The sequence below is a fragment of the Folsomia candida genome, unplaced genomic scaffold (genome assembly GCF_002217175.1).
Source record: "Folsomia candida strain VU population unplaced genomic scaffold, ASM221717v1 Fcan01_Sc005, whole genome shotgun sequence".
In the NCBI taxonomy this organism is placed as follows: domain Eukaryota; kingdom Metazoa; phylum Arthropoda; class Collembola; order Entomobryomorpha; family Isotomidae; genus Folsomia; species Folsomia candida.
Window position 1 is genome coordinate 1,281,250 of NW_019091197.1, and position 20,805 is coordinate 1,302,054.

General features: G+C 34.9%; 2 protein-coding genes across 2 annotated transcripts; both read left to right on the forward strand.

Moving 5' to 3' along the window:
• Positions 1 to 5,060: 5,060 nt before the first annotated feature.
• LOC118435661 lies at positions 5,061 to 9,815 on the forward strand. The gene is made up of 5 exons (XM_035852030.1): positions 5,061 to 5,353; positions 5,430 to 5,579; positions 6,049 to 6,407; positions 8,770 to 9,172; positions 9,262 to 9,815. The coding sequence occupies exons 2-5, from the start codon at positions 5,485 to 5,487 to the stop codon at positions 9,539 to 9,541; spliced, it is 1,137 nt and encodes a 378-aa protein (XP_035707923.1). The 5' UTR covers positions 5,061 to 5,353; positions 5,430 to 5,484; the 3' UTR covers positions 9,542 to 9,815.
• Positions 9,816 to 14,862: 5,047 nt separating this feature from the next.
• On the forward strand, positions 14,863 to 17,437 carry LOC118435657. Its single transcript, XM_035852020.1, has 4 exons — positions 14,863 to 15,428; positions 15,503 to 15,658; positions 15,774 to 17,011; positions 17,085 to 17,437. The coding sequence occupies exons 1-3, from the start codon at positions 15,124 to 15,126 to the stop codon at positions 16,141 to 16,143; spliced, it is 831 nt and encodes a 276-aa protein (XP_035707913.1). The 5' UTR covers positions 14,863 to 15,123; the 3' UTR covers positions 16,144 to 17,011; positions 17,085 to 17,437.
• The last annotated feature ends 3,368 nt before the right edge of the window (positions 17,438 to 20,805 follow it).

A 20,805-nucleotide genomic window follows, 5' to 3' on the forward strand; every position in this document is an offset into this window, starting at 1 on the left:
CATAAACAACTCCAGATGAGTTTTGCAGTTTTTTGCAAAAAATTCAAAATTCCCACCAAAGCTCGTGAACTTTTTACCCCACCGAGTTCATCAGTTTCGCCACTATGTGATTTATGAGGATTAGAATAACATAAAATATTGTCAACTCTTAACAGATCAATCCAAGATTATCCCAAGTATTTGCAAGTTATCCACATTGGTTTTCTTAAAACTCAAAGAATGCAAGCTTCTTGTGTGTATGAAATTATAGCAACATCTGTCGGCTATTAAAGTGTTTGAAAAAGTTAATCAGACCGGAATTTCCATAACCATAAAATATTTAGTTCTGTTTAGGATAATTACATACATAAAATATAAATGAAACTAATGATTTATGTATAATAGTTTGTATATTTCGTTTTAATACGTACGTAATACCTTCAACGTAATACCTTCATAAACTTAAACAGTATATGCATACATATATACTGTAGCACATAAGGGTACACAGATTTACGCATAAATCAATACATAACCTAAAATTTAAACGGAAAACATAAGTATTAAAACTCATTTTGAGGTGGAGAAAATGTGGTGGTCGACAGTAACGGTAATTTTGAATTACGGTTGACATTGACAGGATATTACACCCATATAATTTTTATTTGCAGAGGTATTACATTGGCTGAGCATTAAGCAGTCGACAAAGTATCAATTGTAAATATTTAGTGAACGAGGAAATTTGCATTATTAATGAATCTCGCGAACTAGCAAAGAATACCTTAGAACATCCCTTTCTCCAAGGCCTCAAAAATGCATAACTTTAATAATTTATTTCATGAAAAGTTGATCGAGCTACAACCCAATTTATTTGTCAAAAAACAATCAACTCTTTATCTTCATGTTAAAAAAAATCTGGCCTGTAGCTCGATCAACTTTTGGAGCTAGAGCGAAAATCCCGAGGGGGTTTTTGTCAAATTTATTACCCGAAAAAACAAAAAAGTGGTCACCTGGTTGCCAACCAAAAATCACATAAAAAATATCCCAAAAAGTACAACTTCGCGTAGCCCGAACCAGGATTTAGTATTAAATAAATTTGACTCCTATTTCGACCAGACCAATTTCAATGGACAGAAAAAATCACTTTTATGTATACATATGAATTAAAAAGCTTAACCTAAAAATTTTGCGCAATTTAAAAATATGAAACCTTTTATGCTTGGTATTACAGTATGTAACATATTCAGCTACGATGTATTGATAGCCAGTTACGTCCAGCCAAAAATAATTTTCTCTAGATAATGATGCTCAATGACCATATATTCAAAAATTAATTTGGTGCATTTTTTACGTAGGTATTTTGGTCAACGGGATCATTTATAATGATCATTAGGGTCATTTGTTTTTATGGAAATCCAAGAATTTTTTGGGAAACTTGCTTGTCACTTTTGATTTGGATTCATAACACTTCCTGGCCTTTGACTGAATAGAAGAAATGAACGTTGCAAAGTTCGGCTAAATTCAATTCTCGTCATCCATGTTAGTTTTATTTCAAACATATTTCTTGAAAAATATGATGTGAAGCGTCCACTTAAAAAATATATTCGACTTAAAAAACGTCTAGATAAAATAACACATTACGATTTTTTAAGTCAACATAAGTTTGTCTACAAATTCAACACAAAATTTTGTTTTTAAATTGTGCTAGGCGCACATCCCTATCTGCCGACAATTTTCTCGTTGCCGATTTTTAATGTCTCGGACAGGTTGAAGTTCAGAATTATTTTTCTGAATGATGCTTCGAAAAAAAAACTTTGTGGATAACTTTTTTTGAACTTGCAGTGACGATGTAAGATTTTGTCATCAAAAATCACATTACTAAGCTTGCAATTTTACAAAGCTTGACTCTTTTTTTTCTTCGGAAACTAGTTTACGATACTAAGGATACGAAGAAATAATGAATACCCTTACTATTTTTTATTGGATGTGACATGTGTTTAGAAGAAAAATGAGCAATCGTGTTACTGTGTACGATTTGTCCGACGGCCACTGGATTTTTTCGCCAAGGACACATTTCTCGTCTAAAATCGCTATAGCGTGACGAAAAATCGAAAACTTAAATATACATTTGCGTATACATAATATTAATACTCACTTTTGCTCACTTTTAACTTTCATATTCGTTCATGAGAAGCCATTAAGTATCACCGTGCCGAATTTCATCTTTTTAAGATAATTTCTGAAAATCGGTATGGGTCACCCCATAGGGTCCCTCCGATAAAAAAACTCATGAGACCCCTTACATTACGACATTACAAATATATCTACATTAGGACAATTGTACCGAATTTTCGAATAAGCCTTATATGACTATTTATTTGGAATACTCTGCATCAATGACCCCACCTGACATGTATGTGACTCCCACCGGTCTAACTCCTTCTTGATCGACCCCATCTTCGAACGTGGTCGTTGCATTACGCAGACAAATATTGTTACCAAATTTGGTCAAAATCGGCCAATATTCTAAAGTTATCGAAAGACAGACAGACAAACAGACATGACGACATATAAAGCCATGGTTCGGGCTAAAATCTAAATATTTGATTATTTGGCTGTAAATCACCAAGTTACGATATTTAAATAATCGAAAAATTGAGCAAATAAAGGGGCCGGGGAATTTGGCTCGAAATTGTCTCTAAGGGGCCGCAAAAAGGGGAAGTTCGTATGTGTCCTTTCACAAGTACAAAGGAAACTTAAGTTAAACTAATCTAGCCTAATCAGATTTATCACTCTTGAAATCTTGTTCATTTCAAACATCACCTGAGTGAATTAACTGAATGAATAAATGATTTCTAGAAAAATCGTTTCTGAGTAAATAAACATGTCCGAAACAAGCCATCACAGTTAAAAAAACATGCACAAATTATGCACACAAAGTTATAACACGGGCATTGAGCTAATGGCTGGTGCTGGTGTCCTCTTTTATTTTACTTTTCTCATATTCCCCCGAAAATAGTTCAAATATACATAATTATAGATTTCGAAAGACTATTCTATGATTTAAAGTTATTTAAAAAATATACATCAAGTACAGAGAGGCTGGGTTATTACCCGAGCACCTTAACCTATCTCCGTCTCATACACAAATTAACGGTGTACCGTCTTCGTTTGTTCAAGCAGGAGACTGCACCGTTAATTTGCGTATGAGACGGAGGCAAGTGATGGTGCGCGGGCAATAATAGTTCTAGGCAAAGAACAAGGTGAGGAATCATTAGGTGGAAGATCGATTATCAGCATCACTGTATATGTACATTAAATACTTATGAATTCTCAAATAAATATATAAATACTCAACCAAAAATACAAGAAAATTGGAAGGCAAATAATAACTTTGCTGATCCGATTTTATCATTGATTTTATACACATATTCAGTACTTGAGTAAAAGTGTACACCATGGCCAACTACTTATTCTTAGATGAGGCTATAGTTACTGCAGGAAAAAAATCATCTAAGTAAGCAATCACTACGGTTTTGAAAAGCTTAATTTTTTCAGATCTAGGTCAATTTCCATCGGATTTTAATGAAATTAGTGTCCAGAGTCAATTATGGCAAATTAGAATTGAACTGTCGACCAGGAGGCTGGAATAGTGCCCTGTTCCTGAGATATACAGGAAAAACACCATCGAAAATGTGTTTTTTTGAGATTAGAAAAAAATGAAGGCCTTCATGCTAAATGTAAATGAGCAAAAAGTTGATACATATTTTTTATAAAAATACAAAATTAAAATCCCGAAAATCAGTTTAAAACTGAGAAAGTTTTGATGGTGGTCAAAATATTACCTCTCCCACCACCAAGTTTAGTTGCTAAGGCCCACCACTCAGCAAATTGATAATTACGAATAATAAAAGGGTACACTAGCTTACACTATTACTTTCAATTGCGAATAAAAACTATTAAATAAAAGAAACCCAAAAAAGGAATGCTTAGATGAGACTTAAAAAGTGCGATAAAAAGTATTTAATAAATTTCTTCTCCAGTGAAGGATATAAAATTTTAGTATTTCCAGCATCAGCGCCCGATTTCATTCACTATCATATAAATAGATACAAATATACAATAACTATCAAATTTCAAATATGATGTAGCGAAACATACTAAAATCATTTGCTAATTGTTTTTGTCACTAAAAAATTATGAATGCTTGCAATTATACTTAAAGTTGATACATAATAAACAGGTCTTACCAAATAGTCAATTCCATTCCCCAGTAATATGCATACGTGAACATGTTGCTTATATAATTTCGTATAAAATAAAATGGGGCGCTGATACTGGAAATATTAAAATTCTATACCCTTCACTGGAGAAGAAATTTATTAAATACTTTTTATCGCACTTTTTAAGTCTCATCTAAGCATTCCTTTTTTGGGTTTCTTTTATTTTATGTAGATTAATACTATTGTCAAAGTTGTTTTCTCTACATCGCGCCGCGAGTGTTTAATAAACCAGATAACAAATTCATTCTCACTTTAATTTGTTCTGTAATTGGTTGAAAGGTGGTTGAAAATTTAAGGTGCGATGTAAAGAAGAATCTTTGACAATCATAAGGCTGAAAATGACAAATTATACAAGCAGGAAAGTCCACTGGTTAAAGTTATATATTTTTGCAGTTTTCTCATAATTATATACTTTACTCCCAGCAACATATGCATTTTGATTTACCTTCATATTAATCATTTATTAAGGTAAACATACAAAGTTAAACATTTATAGAGCATTAATCATTTCATGTTTCCGACACATTATTTACAGTATACATACATACATAGCTGTAGAAATCATATTAAATATTGTGTTAATCTTTTGAACAATACTACTCACAACCTGCTTACAGAATTACCAAGTCATATTACGCTACGAATACATTTCTAGTAAAGGTTCGAAATATTTTCAATTATACTTCAATGTCGGAATACGTTATGCCTAGCAAAATTCAACGCTCTTAAACAATACTATCATTTGCTCAGATTTATCGATTCTCCTACTTTAGGGAGATCTATTTAGCAATGTACCACGCCTTGATATCACGAATTTTCAAAGGGGAGGCAAAATTCCTGCTTAGATTATTCTGTATCCTTGCCTTTCTAATCACTGCATTTTTAATTACACAATTCTCGTTACAAAATCTTCCGTCTAAATTTTTCCCTCATCAACAGTCGACATTTAAGCTTACTTTAAATCAAGACCAACCAAACTTTAAAAAAATCCAATTGGACGAGGTCGATTGGCAGGAAATCCGTGAGGCCAGCACGTTCCATAATGCTACCTATAACCCCCGATTTTTCGTCTACTCAGCCTATCTGGATGTGTAAGATAATTACATGTTTACCTTCTGATTAATATTGCTTGATGTCTTACGAAAATTATTTTCCTCACTTTTCTAGTAAGCAAAATGTCTTGAGGGTTATCTCAATTACACCATCATTTTCCAGACAAAAAATGTATTGCCACATATTCGACGAGGAACTGCAGCAAATCGCTGTTGTTCCTGGTAACATAAGCACCACAAAAGACGGGGGTGGCTATAAATACAGGTGAGACGAGCTGTCGATTATATTCGAACGTATGTAGTTACATGCCTCGTAACAGTTGCGAGAGCTTCTTCTGAAGACATAGTGGGGGGTAAAGCATCAAAACCGTCATGAAAAGTTTAAAGTGTTTAGTGAAATCGCTGAAAGGGAGAAAAATAACTACCAGTGGGAAACAAATTATTACATTTTTATCCCCTAAAATGCAAAAACGCCTCGTTTATGGGTAAAAGAATAACTAAGGTTTTTTTTCATTATTGACATGGCACAAAAATAATTTACTCAATTCAACCTATGGGGAGGGTCAACCACTAACTTTGACAGTTTTTTCAAAATTTTGATTAACATAAAATTATTTTTTACCTCTTAAAAATGCATTTTTGCCATGTTTTTGAATTTTATGGGCGACAAGGTTATTTATTTATTTACTTTACTCCAACCCCACCTTTACTATTTATTTTATCGTTTTCTCTAGCATGGCCTTCATACTTTGCAAGTTGGACATAAATCCCTACCTTATCGAGAGTAAATTGATTATTAAAAAGGCGAAATTTGTAACTATGTTACCCTTTTCAAAAGGAAGTAACTTAAACTTCACGAGTGGAAATATGGTTTCGAATTTACTGAGTATACCCGATCCGGCCCGACAAGGTATCGAGGAACCTCATAAATTTGGCGCTTGTGTCCAGCCCACGTTTAATTACGACAGAGTCGCGGCATTTTTGGAGTGGATTGAATTCCAAAAAATGATGGGCGTAACACAGTTCACCTTCTATAATATGTCGATTGGACCTCGTGTTTCGTGCGTCATGAAATCTGCAGCGATTAATGAAGGTAAGAATGGTTAAGTCGTACATACATAAGCATCTACAATGTCGCTGTTCTAAATAGCAAGATTTGGCTACAAGACTTTGTACGGCAGAAATAAGTGAGCTGGGGATTTAAACTATTAGGACCGCGAAACGTGTAGTCGTATGGTATCAATGTATCCGAAATATGCTGAACAAACTTTGTGCTCAAGAAAAATCCTACGGAGAATTATCTATCTTGCTAGTTAAAACCGAGAGTACATATATATGTTCTATCCTCTAATTAGGCGTGTCAGCTTATTTGCATAAATCTCACTATGCCAATTTTCGCCGATACGGGCTTTCCATTTTGAATAAACTCTCTGTCTCTTGTAAATGCGTTAGAATATGTATATGAGGTAACTAGCACAAATAATTTGACTATAAATAGCGTAGAGGGAATGCTATGGGTTGGATTTCTGTTCACGCTTCCAAAGACCAATGCATTCGCCAAGGCCTGATTTAACTGCTCAATTCGGTTTCCTCTCAATCAATTTTTACCGCCGACATTTCCTAATTTTTTTGCCCTGCCCTGATATCGGTGCATAATCAGTATGCACATTATGTACACAAATCGCAAATTACTCGAGGACCATTTATACATGAAGTTTCATTTTAGACTTTTCAAACATGAAACAAATGAAATTGAAAATTAATCCTTTAACGTCATTAGATATCAGATATAAATCTGGTTTTCAATCCGTGACGGTCCTTCTCACCATAATTCTCTAATTCTGGTAATGAGTTGGATCTTCTACACAGAGAACAGACTCTGTTAGGGCTCTTGCCATTAATATGGTCAGATCGTCTGGCCGGTCTAACCCAACCGCTGAGAAGAGCACCTACCCGGTACTAACACCGACAGCAATAACTTCCCGGCTAGTGAAATCGAACGCGGGACAGCGTGGTGACCTACCCTCAATCCATCAAGCCAAAGTGCCTTGCTAAAATGCTCTTGTAATTAAATTTGCTTGTTAGCTTTTCAAGTGACACATTGATATGGTCAATTTTGGTATTTTAGTTTAGTCCCTTTGAGAATTAAAAAATTGGAATTAAAACTTTGGTATATTTGCCAAAAATAAGCTCATCGCTTTAACGTTGAATATATTTACACTAGCTCTACCTAAAGGGTTATTTTTAATCCACCAGACTTTTAATTGAAATCACATAACTAAATATATTGAAATCGCATAACTTGAATTTCCAGTGCTTTAATTCAATTTAAAAACTGTAAAATTGAAATCTGCCAGACTTTTCTGAATCATACATTTTATTCAATTTGGAAGATTTGCCTTTAGAAATCTTAGAAAAACATGAGCTATTTCTTTGAATTTTTGTATAAACAAATTCTGTCAACAAGTAGGCGGCCTACCGGCCTTAGCAGGGCAGACCCTGAAGGCTCAATATCCCAACAGGAACGGTCACGGCTTCCTCTCTCCTGACGTTGAAACCATTCCAAATTATTGCAATTCCTAGACCGTAGGAAACAACGGTCCCCAGCACCCCTTCTCACTTTTAAAGGAACTAGTTTCCGGTTAATACTCCAGTTAACCTACATAGTTTGTTTAAAGTTGGAACGAGGTCATATCTCGGTGTAGAGCATTATTTTGGAATCTAACGAGAATCTCATATGCTTGAGGCTTACCATTATGTAGCTCACCAGTGGACTCGTTTTCTAAAAGTATTTTCATTTTTCATTGATTGATTCAACTACATATGTACATTATTTGTACTTGGGAATCCTGGAGCTTAGGCCCCATACTTTTGGTTAACAAATTTTGTTTCAAACATTCTTAGAAATCCAATATCCAAATAAAATCAAGTATTCATTACCAGGCTATCATAAATGTATGATTCTACCAAAGTGGTATTGATAAGTAATACGGTGTAACACATAACAGTTCGTTATTAAAGTTTTACCATGTCGGTAGGAAATTATCACAGACCGGTATGATTTTAATACCAAGCGGTAGCAACTTTATAATACCGAGAAATCAATACCAGCACAAGTATACCAGATTTGTGACAGTGAAGTGGTTGCAAAATTCCTTGGTGTCTCCGATTTCTACTACTGTGCACTCCTAGATTATGATTGTATGGTTTACCACTGATTAGAAGAGCAAGGGATACCTGAACAGTAACTATTTTGATAGATTTTTACATATAAATGAATTCATAAGTTATGAAATTCCGTGTCTGATGGATTCAGTTATAGAGGTTGTTTTAAGGCATATAAAGTACTGGAAATTCAAGTTATGGAATTTCAATATATTTAGTTATGTGATTTCAATTAAAAGTCTGGCCCATTAAATGAGACCCCTACCTAAACAATACACTTGCAATTTCAGAAACTCCAGTCACCGTATTAAAATGGGGCCCAGCAATCTTTGATATTCTACCAATGATTCATGCTAACGCCCAAATCGCCCAATTGAACGATTGCTCCTTTAGGTACAGAGGTGTGTCAAAATATCTCGTGCTCGTTGACTTAGATGAATATATCGTCCCAAATCCAACTTTTGCGAGAAATTACTATAAATTGATCAGTGTATTGGACGAGGCATGGCGAAATATGTCGAGATCTGGAGTAGTCGCCGTGTATCAGTTCGCATCTGCATTTTTTGATCCAGATTTTGGACAGTTTGACTCGTCAACGCTAGCCACTGAGCAAATACCACGATTTAGTATAAAAGATTTGCAATTGTACCGCTACGTGACGAGACACGAGCCAGTTTACGAAAATGGAATACGGTAGACCGCACATTTTATCATCAATTCATAACTATGTACAGATACATGCGTCTTTCAACTTCTATTTAATCATGTTGAACAATTTTCAGAACAAAATTGATTTCCATTCCATGGAACGTTATCGAACCGGGATTACACTACCTGTACGAAGCGGTCCCTAACGCACATCAGTACATGATTCCACCGGACTTTGGGTACATGCATCACTACAGGCGATTTTTTGGTTGTCCTGCTAATTGCGTTTTTATCAGACGAGCCATCGACACGAAGGCTCATTTCTACGCCCAAGATATTTCAATTAGAGTGAAAAATATGGTAAAGAAATTAGAGAAAGAATGCGATATAGGAGATTTGAGAAACAAAAGGTAGTTATGCCGTCGCGATATTATGAGTTTGTGTTGCGTAATATTTATATATGTATATATACACATTTGTAATAAATCTGATACGGTATCAGTGATACCTTGAGTTATTCAAAGACAAGTTTATAAAATACGTAACCCTGCGGAGGGCTGTTGCTTAACAGGTTGACGTGCGCCGCATTTAAATAGGGGGTGTAACCGTAAGGTAGGGGAGGAAGGGGTAAAAATTGCCAATGTAGCGTTATGTACTTTATGAACGTTTCATGTGTAAGTACGTTTTTATATATATTTATGGACGGTTATCAGATCGAGATATTCTTATTAATTAAAAATTGCTTTATTATAAAAGTGTTTAGGAATTAAAAATAATACTATTTAGACTTAAAAAATAACAATTGGTGCATACGTGGTTTATGTAATGGGAAACAAATTTTGAGGCATTCCACTGGATGTGTACAACTTTCCCTGATTCCATTTTTCAGAGAGAGACAGAGATTCAGGCTGATTCTCGCAGGTGTCACTACCCGCTCGCAGAAGGGGCGTATGAAACTCACCAGTCTTTGTCTCTCTCTGACAAACATTTTATGGTGAACATTTTCTTACCAACGAGCATCTCATTTAATGTAATATGTAATGCATTCATGTGCTTAATGTGCTTAATGTGCTTATCTGAAAAATTGATAAGTACACTGATAAGCACTGTAGCGTTAATTTTCGAGCGCATAGTATCATTATAAATTCCGAAACGCGTAAGTTTTAAATTTGGGGCGGTTTGGACAGACTAAATTTGCTTATCTTAAAAATTGATAAGTACACTGATAAGCACTGTAGCGTTAATTCTCGAGTGCATAGTATCATTATAAATTCAGAAACGCTTAAGTTTTAAATTTGGGGCGGTTTGGACAGACTAAATTTGCTTATCTTAGAAATTGATAAGTGCACTGATAAGCACTGTAGCGTAAAAATTTGAGTGCACATTATCATTATATATTCAGAAAAGCTTAAGTTTTAAATTTTTTGGCTATTTATTATATACATGTCATTATTGCATAAGCTGCCTTGCTACGGCTCTTGCCTTATGAAGCGCCTCCCCCAGAAACTTTGACCCCAAAAAACTCATGGTAGCGGCCATTTTTAGTCGGACAACCAAGGCTGAAAATGTAGCTCTTCTCATGAAGAAAAATCTGGCATCAGGTTGTCAGACTAAAAATGGCCGCTACCATGATTTTTTTAACGATTTATGTGTATGTGAAAAAACCGCCAATTTTCGAATTTTGAAACTCTTGATGCATCAAAATGTTCGTATTCAAGGGGGAAGTCAAATGTCAAATGCAACTTGGGGTCTAAATCTTTTTGTACCGAGTGTACATTTATTTTCTCACTTTTCCCAATTTTCTTCCGCAATTTTTGAAGGGGGTGTGGTTGCATATAAATTAATAATAGCTACGTTATATTGATCCTTTCACCAAAATATAAGGTTCCAATTTTTTATGCGAAATTCGGTGACATCGAGGCGAAAAGGGGTTGTACAGTACACTCGGCCTTCCTCTTTTGTTATTTATTTCACAGCATCATTTAAGAAATTGCCTGCAACGTTTTATCTACTGTGTATCTAACAACCTCACGACTTGTCGGTTGAGTCCAGGGTACCCACTATGTTTTTTTTTAATATAGTAGGACCCCAAATGAAGGATCCATTCATATTTCCGTGTTAAACTCATATTTCGCCCCGTGACATGACGCCAAACTTACAAATCTGCAATTCCAACCAACTTCAAACCACCAGAACTTCTGAAATTTACACCGGATTTTCAAAATTTTATGCTCAAAATGATTATAAAAGTCGAAATTTTAGAGGAAAAATAAATTTTTATATTTTTTGAGATACTTTTACCAATTTTTCGAGGAACCCCGATGTATAAGAAAATTTTGCAACACATTAACAAACCCAATTCTTTCAAAAACTTCATTACATACGAAAGTTAAACTCTTTGTCGTGATTTTCGTAAAAAATTACGAAAATCCGTCCAGGATTTCAAAAGTTATGGCGGTTTTAAATTTAACAAGAAAAGGTCCCTAAAAAGGGAAATCTTAGCTAGGCTTTGGTTCAACGGTGCAACTACAAATATATATCCTAGCAATTTGCAATTATTGAGGGTATTCATGCACCCTTAGTAACTACGTAAACAGCGTAAAATCCGTACAATTTCACTTCATATTCTTCCATTAGGGGCCTTTAGCAGCCTCTATACCAAAGTTCAGCTTGATTGAAAGATTTTGAAAAATCCGAATGGGTCACCCCTTCGGGCAAGGTTGTTAAAGAGACAGTAATTTGATAAGTCAAATCAAATCAAATCAAATCTTATCAAATTACTGTCTGTTTAACAACCCTGCCCTTCGGGTACCTTAAGATGAAAAATTTTCCAATTTCACTTCATATTCTTTCATTAGGAGCCATTAGCAACCTCTATGCCAAATTTCTGTATCGAACAATTTTTTTTCCTCCAAATTGAGTTTACAAAATACTTTACAAGATTAAAATACGCCTGTGAGCTTCGTAGGTTTACAAAAGTTTTTAAACTGATTTCCCTTGGCAATTTTTGCAAAAGTTTGTAAACGTTTGTAAGTTTACGGATTTTACGCTGTTTACGTAGTGACGAAGGAGGGCGTGAATTGCCTCATTAATTTTTAAGCATAGCTCGTAAAGATGTTGTTGTCAACGGCATTTACTTTTTAACCAGTGCATAATTTCTATCCATCTTTTAGATTTCGAACTTGATTAACTATGTCATTTTCTAATCAATTTTGGTCGTATTTATATCAAAATTGACGTAATAACTAGATCTAAAATGTTTGCAATTGATATTGGACATATTTGATATGATTAGGGTTGCCGCGGGTAACGGGTCGGGTACCCGTTACCCGCATACCCGCACGATTCTTGCGGGTACCCGTTATCTGCGGGTAGCGAGAACTACCCGCACGGGTAACGGGTAGTTCAGTTTTTATTTAATTTTCAACATAAATCAGTTCACAAAGAAAGTTAGCAGCAAGTTAGTCCATTTACCAACAAAAGCGTCAATTTATTATTTTTCCATTTCAAAATTTTTCATTTGCCAGCAAAAAACGTTTATAACGTGCGTGTCTTTACGGAAGGCACAGAGGCCTATGCCGGCCTCAAATATTTTTCACGTCCAGAAAATGCGGAGCAATTACATATTGTTTCTCAAGCATGGTTTGCCCGCTCAAAATATCAGTAATAATTTTACTTGTATTTGTGTGTATTTATTTATGTAAGACTGCCGAGATTTTAATTTGTGCTTTGAAGATAAAAAATCTTAATCCGATTGAAGACAAAAAATTTATTTGTAGAAAATTTTTTTGAATGAAAACTTCATTTAAATCAAAATTTGAAAAAATAGAAACAAAAATTGAACCTTTCTAAAGCTAAACCAAGATTACCCAGCGAGCATATATCAAAAAGTCACGCCAAAAATTAGGAATCGCGTGATACTTATGTATCTTTCCTTTGAATGGCCCCTTCGACGAATAATATTGGCGGTAAAGTTTAATTTTTAAGTAAATGTTCTGTATCTTTTTCCTGGTTTCCCGCTGTCGTGGTTTTTCCGAAGTCCATGGTCGACTTTGAACTCTGCCCCCGCAATAGTTTCCTTTAAACTGTTCATTCAATGGGAAAATTAGTTCGATGTAATTCCTATTTTTTGGTTTAATTTTTTGATGAATCATAAATCTCTAAGAATACCCACATACATAGCTTGAAAAACGATCCAATTGTAAGCCAAAAAGCATGCCTTACTTGCATAGTATTATCTCAAAATACATATCAACCCAAATGAAAAAATAATTGATCAAATCAAACTTATTCTCATGCTTGGTTAGTTTTTAACCCAATTCTCATAACGGGTAGAGGGCAACGGGTACCCGCACGGGTACCCGTGCGGGTACGGGTAGTTGTGCTGCGGGTAGCGGGTCGGGTAACGGTTAGCATTTTCGCTACCCGCGGCAACCCTAGATATGATATTTGATATTTGATATTGATATTGGACATGCTCCGGTAATTAACTAAAAATCAAAATCAAAAGGTGTTTCCAAGAGCACATTGTTGCTCATAACTCGAGCAAAAATAACAAATTCACCAAACCGGTTCGCTGATCGTTTCTAAATTCCGTAACAATAATCGGTGGAAAATTTCATCACAATCGGTTAAGAAATGACGGAGATATCGTAGTTGGTCACTTTTTGGGGTGGGGTAAATGCATACTTCGTATTTTTTTTCTTTGTTAGCTATTTGCCTCACCAAGAAAAACACTTAAATTTGGCGAATATTGCAAAATATGCCATTCGATATGTACATATGCATGTACCTATATATGTACATATGTATATACTTTGTGGGGTGACCAGACTACTTGTTAATGAACATCCAGGTTAGCGGCGGTGGCACATTAAAGGATTTTAATACCTGATGATGATGCAAGTGTGGCATCGAAAGCTTGTAATAAATTGCTTTACATACCAACAACCATGTCTTCCGAGAATTCTACTCTTTGATTTTAATACCGTTTTCAGTGAGTTTGTGGTAGATTTTTAGGATTTGTTCCCCCATTCAAAAGCTGGCAAAGGTTATTACATATGTTTATGGTGTATATATGTGCATGCATACATACATAAATTCATACATATGTACTCTCATTCCACGCGAGTCTGAACTTAAAATAAAATAAACATATTGGATATAATAATAGATATAAAATGATATACATACTCTGCATTCGCACAAGTTAAAATTTTACAGAAATTGAGAATTCAGAGAAACTACGGCACTGCCAGTCTCAAAGTTCCCCGTCAACATTTTTGAGATTGACAGTGCCGTAGTTTCTCTCAATTTCTGTTAAAGTTCAAACTTGCATGGAACTGGAGTACATATATACATACATTCTAAATCACAATTAAATAACTTACAACGAAATTGCTCATTTATAGGTTTACATAACATTATGGTTTTCAATAATTTCGTCGGGCGAACGGTACAATTACTGTTCAACAATTAAAATCATAGCTGTGTAGCCAAAAAGTACACATATAAACATATGCAAAATTAATAGGTGTTAAACCGAATTGACTTTCCTGGTCATAAAATTCCACTTTTTTAAGCACTGGCTAATTTTAGCACAAATTCAACATAATTGAGTTAGTGCATATAGACGTAATGTTAAAGCGGCTTCGCGTACTTAATTGTCGTTGCAATTCAAGATAGCATTGGTTAGACAAAAATTATCTTCAATATTTAAGGTTTCCTTACGTTTTCATTATATGCTCAAGTACTTGCACTTATGTAGTTCACTTCTATCCAGTGTTCATACCTTATTCAACTTTACCGAAGTAAGGAAAAAACAGTGCTATAAATCAATCTGCTGGTTAACAGAATTTTAAAAAGTTTAAACGTACCGGTTACACTCTATATATATCAATAATTTAGTGGTAAATTTCTAGTCCACATATTCCCACTTTCATTTATCAACACTACTTTTCTCGGTTTAGAATATACTAATAAACGTAAATATAAAAATGAGGCAATCCTTTTTATCCCGAATTTTAAACCAATCGCCTAAAAAACGTATACTACGAATAAGATTCATCATTATCCTGGTAGCGATCGTGTTTGTCGTTGCACAATTTTGGTTACAAAATTGTCCATCTAAACGGCTGCATCCCTCATCATCTCGAGTGTCGAAATTAACATCACAAGAAAAGCAAATCATCGTTAAAAACTTAAAACTAGGAGTCGATTGGAAAGAAGTTAATGTGCCTGACAGCTTTCACAATGCTACAAATAAACCGAAATTTTTTGTGTACTCGGCATACTTTGACACGTAAGTGTAGGATCATCGTAAAATTATGCATTTCATGATAAATTTCATAAATTAATATTTCTACATATTTAAAGAAATGAAGACTTCATGAGGGTTATCGCAATAACGCCATCGTTTTCCCGACAAAGATTTTATTGTCATTTATTCGACGAGGAAATACAACTGTTTACTACGGTTCCAGGAATAATAAGCACGACCAAGTATGGCTTAGGTAGCACTATGAAATATAGGTGAGGAGTGCTTGTTTTGTTTAATATTTTAAAGTATATATCTATTTAAATACGTATATATGTATGTAATTTAATGATTTACTTCCATCTCATATTTTCCTGTTACATTTTGCAGCATGGCTTTTATACTTTGTCACCTTGACATGAATCCGAACGAACTAGAAACTCAATCGATTATTAAAAAAGCTAAATTCACAGTAATTTCACCCTTTCGCAAAATGCCAGACTCCGATCTGTTTACCTCTAATGGAACTATTGCTTCAAACTTGATGAGCATACCCAATCCAGTGTACAAAGGGGACGAGGAACCTTACAAATTTGTTGCCTGCGTTCAACCCACGTTTAATTTTGACCGAGTCGAAGCATTTCTGGAGTGGGTGGAATTTCAAAAAATGATGGGCGTTACCCATTTTGCCTTTTACAATATGTCGATTGGACCTAGAGTATCGTGCGTCATGAAATCTGCGGCGATTAATGCGGGTTAATAGCATCAACGCATACTTGTGCAGCGATTAAGGTGCTATATGATGACGCGCTGATGCCTTAGATTTTTTATTCCAAGACTCCCTCATTTAATGTGTTCAAATGCAAATTCTTAATACGCTTTTTACCTCAAAACTCATACGAGTATGAGTTATGAGTTTTGAGGTAAATTATTACGTTTTATGGGAAATTTATTGAGAACAAGGGGGAAGAAATGTACCATTTTGTTCAAGTCCAAGGTTTTGTAATCCTAAAAATTAACTTTGCATTTAAATAGTAAAACTTATTATGATTTATATCAAAATTCATGGGATTAATGAACTTCTAGAAATTTGCCATTTAAAGATGTTGATTATGTGTAGGGTGGGACGAAAAATCTACGACACATCAACGCATTATCATGAATTTAACACCTTAAGATATAAATTGTCGGTGCCTTAGAAACAAATCTAGCCTAAAAATTTCAGAGACTCCAGTCACCGTATTAAAATGGACTCCACCAATTAATGACGAAACTCAGCTGCATACGAATGGTCAAATCGCTCAATTGAACGATTGTTCCTTCAGGTACAGAGGTGTTTCGAAATACCTGGTGCAATTGGACTTGGATGAATTCATAATCCCTAACCCAACCTTTGCCAAAGATTACTATCAACTTGTCAACGTTCTGAATAATGCTTGGAGATCTATGTCGAGACCCGGAGTTATTGCGGTGTATCAATTCCCATCGGCCTTCTTTGACCCTGGTTTTGGTTACTTTCAAACCTCGCCAGCTGTTGCGACTGACAAAACACGACGATTTGGTATAAACGATTTGCAATTGTACCGTTACGTCAAGAGGCACGACCCCATTAATTCCAGTGGGTATAGGTAACTGATTTAGTACTTTGATAGTTGTATTCTAATTAGCACATTTAATTTTGTTGAATTTAACAATTTCCAGATCAAAATTAATTTCCATTCCGTGGAATGTTGTTGAACCCGGGCTGCACGTTCTGGATGAACCTGTCTTTAATGGATATGAATACGTGGTTCCACAAGAATTAGGATATATTCATCATTACCGGAGATTTTTTGATTGTGGGAATAACTGCAGTTTTATAAGACAAAGAATAGATACCGAAGCCCATTTTTACGTTCAAGAACTTTCCAGAAGGATGCACAATCTTGCGAAGAAATTGGAAAAGGAATGTGATTTGGGAAGTTTAAAAAGTAATATGTAACATTTAGCGAATAAACAATGTATGAGCATGAACAATGACAGACTAATAAAGGGTGGGAGAGGTAGAACTGGTACATATATGGAGGCAAATTTAAAAATGTAATATTTCAAAAATTACTGGACGTATCTGCACAATTTTCGTTCGTACGTTCTCCAAGACTTGGCGGGCTCTCTGTTATTACTTTACATTGGATCATTTCTGCTGGGTATGGCTCTGAAGCACGCTGACCCGAAGCGATTTCTATTTATTTTAAACCTTGAGATTAAATGTTGTTTTGCAGTTAAAACTTGTGGTTCACATGCGGAGAATAGATAACAGATTATTGTAAAGGGTGGGCGAGTTAAAACTGGTACAGTGGTTTTTATGCCATATTTTGGGTATCATTGCTCAGATTTCTACCATTTTGTATGTATTTGATACAGCATACTAATAGTTAACAACTGGCACAGTATGAGCTCAAAATCAATTACGATGGGCGTGAAATTTACATTTTAGTAAAACTGAGGTGACTAAAGAACGGTGGATTTCTGCCCCATACATAAGCATTTCTCCTGTTTATATTTTTTTGAATTTTCCTAATAGTGTCAGCTATCGAATGCAGGAAAACCAGTTTGAAAATTTTTACATTTTCCCCAAAAACTTGTCGATAAACTGAAACCCTTAATATCGTTACGCGGAAACTTGTAAACTTTTATTACTGGAACGGCAAAATCAATTGATATTTAGGAAATTTGGCTCTACTTACATAGAAAGATGCGAAACCCACGGAGAAAGATATTAATAGGACAAACGAGTTTGTTCCATCTGAACCCACACGATCGTCGTCGCACCCATATTTGATATCTTGTCCACAATCTTATCATAGATGCATAATATAAAATAAAACATATCATAAAAATCAAAATTTGAAAATTAATTTTTTTCGCAAATATATATCAGTTCCAAGAAAATTTGCAAATGCATTGAAAATGATTTCGTCGCCAAAGTGTTGGTTCAAAGGGATAGGTTACATTTACAAATTTCATTCATTGATCATTCATTGATAGGAAAAATTTCAAAAATTCAAATATTCAAAAAAATCAGAAATTTAAAATGTATTGAAAAACTCAATTATCGAGAAGACGGACAAGAATCGCTCATAGAGAGATAAGCCAGTCGATGCCTTTGGGCCTGAGGAAACAAAAAAGTTTAAAACCCCACGCGATTTTTGTTCGTCTAGGAGTTTTGGCGATTTTTCGAAAAGGTAAAATTAACATGGGCTGCTTGTGTAGACAGTAATAAATAATTCTGCGTTCCTACGTGGCCGGGAACATTGACAAAGTATAAGTTGTGTGGTGTTCTCATATCAAAGAGGAAAATACATGGTCAGGCAGCCACCTCCAGCGAGCAGGGTTTAGCACCTCTATTTCCTGGTACTCGATCAAATGCACAGAATATAGATTCTACCAGAAGAATCGATCTTATGTATTCGAGTGACGCTATGGAAGAACGGGGAGAGTCAACCAAATAACGCGGTGTACATTTGGCCCACCTGGGGGATGGCACCTCCGCATCATCATCACCACCACATCTCCTGGCATCAAAAAATGATGATGAAAGCACATAGGTGGCGGTGGCACCCCGATTTGTGCACCGGAACACACCATTCTGAGCTGCGTCTCCACAAATTTGGTGCTCTACGAGGTGTGTTCTGGTGCACAAATCGGGGTGCCACCGCCACCTATGTGCTTTCATCATCATTTTTTGATGCCAGGAGATGTGGTGATGATGATGATGCGGAGGTGCCATCCCCCAGGTGGGCCAAATGTACACCGAGTTATTTGGTTGGCTCTCCCCGTTCTTCCATAAGCGTCACTCGAATACATAAGATCGATTCTTCTGGTAGAATCTATATTCTGTGGATCAAATGTGTTGCTTACAAATGGAATGAGCCACTCCATAATTTTAGGTATGCGAAAAATATTGTGTTGCAGAATTTAGGTTGATACAAAACCAAATATAAATATTATCAAATGAGACAAAATATAACACTGGGTTCCAACACAAAAGTACCTACGCATGGTTAATAAGTGTGGAAATTTTCATTTAAGTTCTTCAAGCCCTTTTGATTTTATACAATTCCAAATCCAGCGTTTTCGATTAGGTGGTGTACCAGTTTTAACTCGCCCACCCTTTACAACACCGAAAATTCTCATATTTCTGGTAATGATGATGATCACGATTTTTGTAATATGCACAATAACAAATTCTTGCAAAATCGTTAGGAAATTTCATCTTGCATGTAAATATACAGGATTCTACAACTCTAGAAGGACAAAGAAGAGTCCATAAATGTACAGATTTTGTATTCAAATAAATTTCTCTAAAACCATAATCTCTCAAACCTTTGCAGCAACATGGAAATTTCCAACATTCCTGTCAAGCTTATCTTTCTACCCTTGAACAGAATTTCAAAAATACGTAGTATGTCATAATCCGAATTTTTTTCATACTCCATGACTTACATATCCTAATTCCATTTTCTAAATTTACCACAGACCTATTCATGCAGTCGGTGCAAATTGCACCGTGCAATAGCTTGCATATCGTTTAGTTACATTGGAAATGAAAGTAAACAAATACGACCGGAAATTTCTACTCGTTAAACGAATTTTACTATATGCTTACATGGTTTTAATAAAAATTACGCAAATTTTAAGCTATCAAACTCGAAAATCGTTGGAAGATGAAAAAAACACTATTTCATTGTATATATCTATCTTAATAATACGGAAAATGCAATTATTTTGCAAACTTCAATACATAGGAAAATTGGGGTCCGAAATCGAGGCAGCGGCCAAATTCGAGTGTAAAATAATTTTTAAAATTATTTCTCGCGATATTTTACAAAAAATTTGGACGAGTCTTAGTCAAAAGCCAAAATTAGCAAAAAAAATCACACATTTTGGCTCAGATCTCGAAAACTACTGGTGGGCCCCCCCTTTTTTATTACGAATTCTTTATCTACAAAAAATTACGCAAATTTTAAGCTATCAAACTCGAAAATCGTTGGAAGATGAAAAAAACACTATTTCATTGTATATATCTATCTTAATAAAATTGGTTCCCATTTTTTTAAGGTGTATTTTTACAATCTATTGACTCATCATTACATTAGATTTTATTTTATCGTTTATATTTTATTTCATTTGTATTTTGCGTATTTCAATTTTTACAATCTGGTGACTTTGGCGTAATATAAAATTGCTTAATATGTATGTTTACAATTTGTTATATGTATGTATGTGTATGCATTATCTGAAAACCCAAGAATGAGATTTACTTCCTCATATTTTTTCCAGTATAAAATTTATTAGGCATTCCCAACATACTGATCCACTCATGAAATTTCGTACACTTAAAAATTTCACACTCGTTGCACAGTAACGGAATGAATTCCAC

Excerpts from the sequence above, each read along its gene's own strand:
- LOC118435661 (XM_035852030.1), top strand. The coding sequence starts at position 5,485 with ATGTATTGCCACATATTCGACGAGGAACTGCAGCAAATCGCTGTTGTT. Across the intron at positions 5,580-6,048 it reads GGGGGTGGCTATAAATACAG|CATGGCCTTCATACTTTGCA; the intron begins GTGAGACGAGCT and ends CGTTTTCTCTAG. Across the intron at positions 9,173-9,261 it reads GTTTACGAAAATGGAATACG|AACAAAATTGATTTCCATTC; the intron begins GTAGACCGCACA and ends AACAATTTTCAG.
- LOC118435657 (XM_035852020.1), top strand. The coding sequence starts at position 15,124 with ATGAGGCAATCCTTTTTATCCCGAATTTTAAACCAATCGCCTAAAAAA. Across the intron at positions 15,429-15,502 it reads TACTCGGCATACTTTGACAC|AAATGAAGACTTCATGAGGG; the intron begins GTAAGTGTAGGA and ends ACATATTTAAAG. Across the intron at positions 15,659-15,773 it reads GGTAGCACTATGAAATATAG|CATGGCTTTTATACTTTGTC; the intron begins GTGAGGAGTGCT and ends TACATTTTGCAG.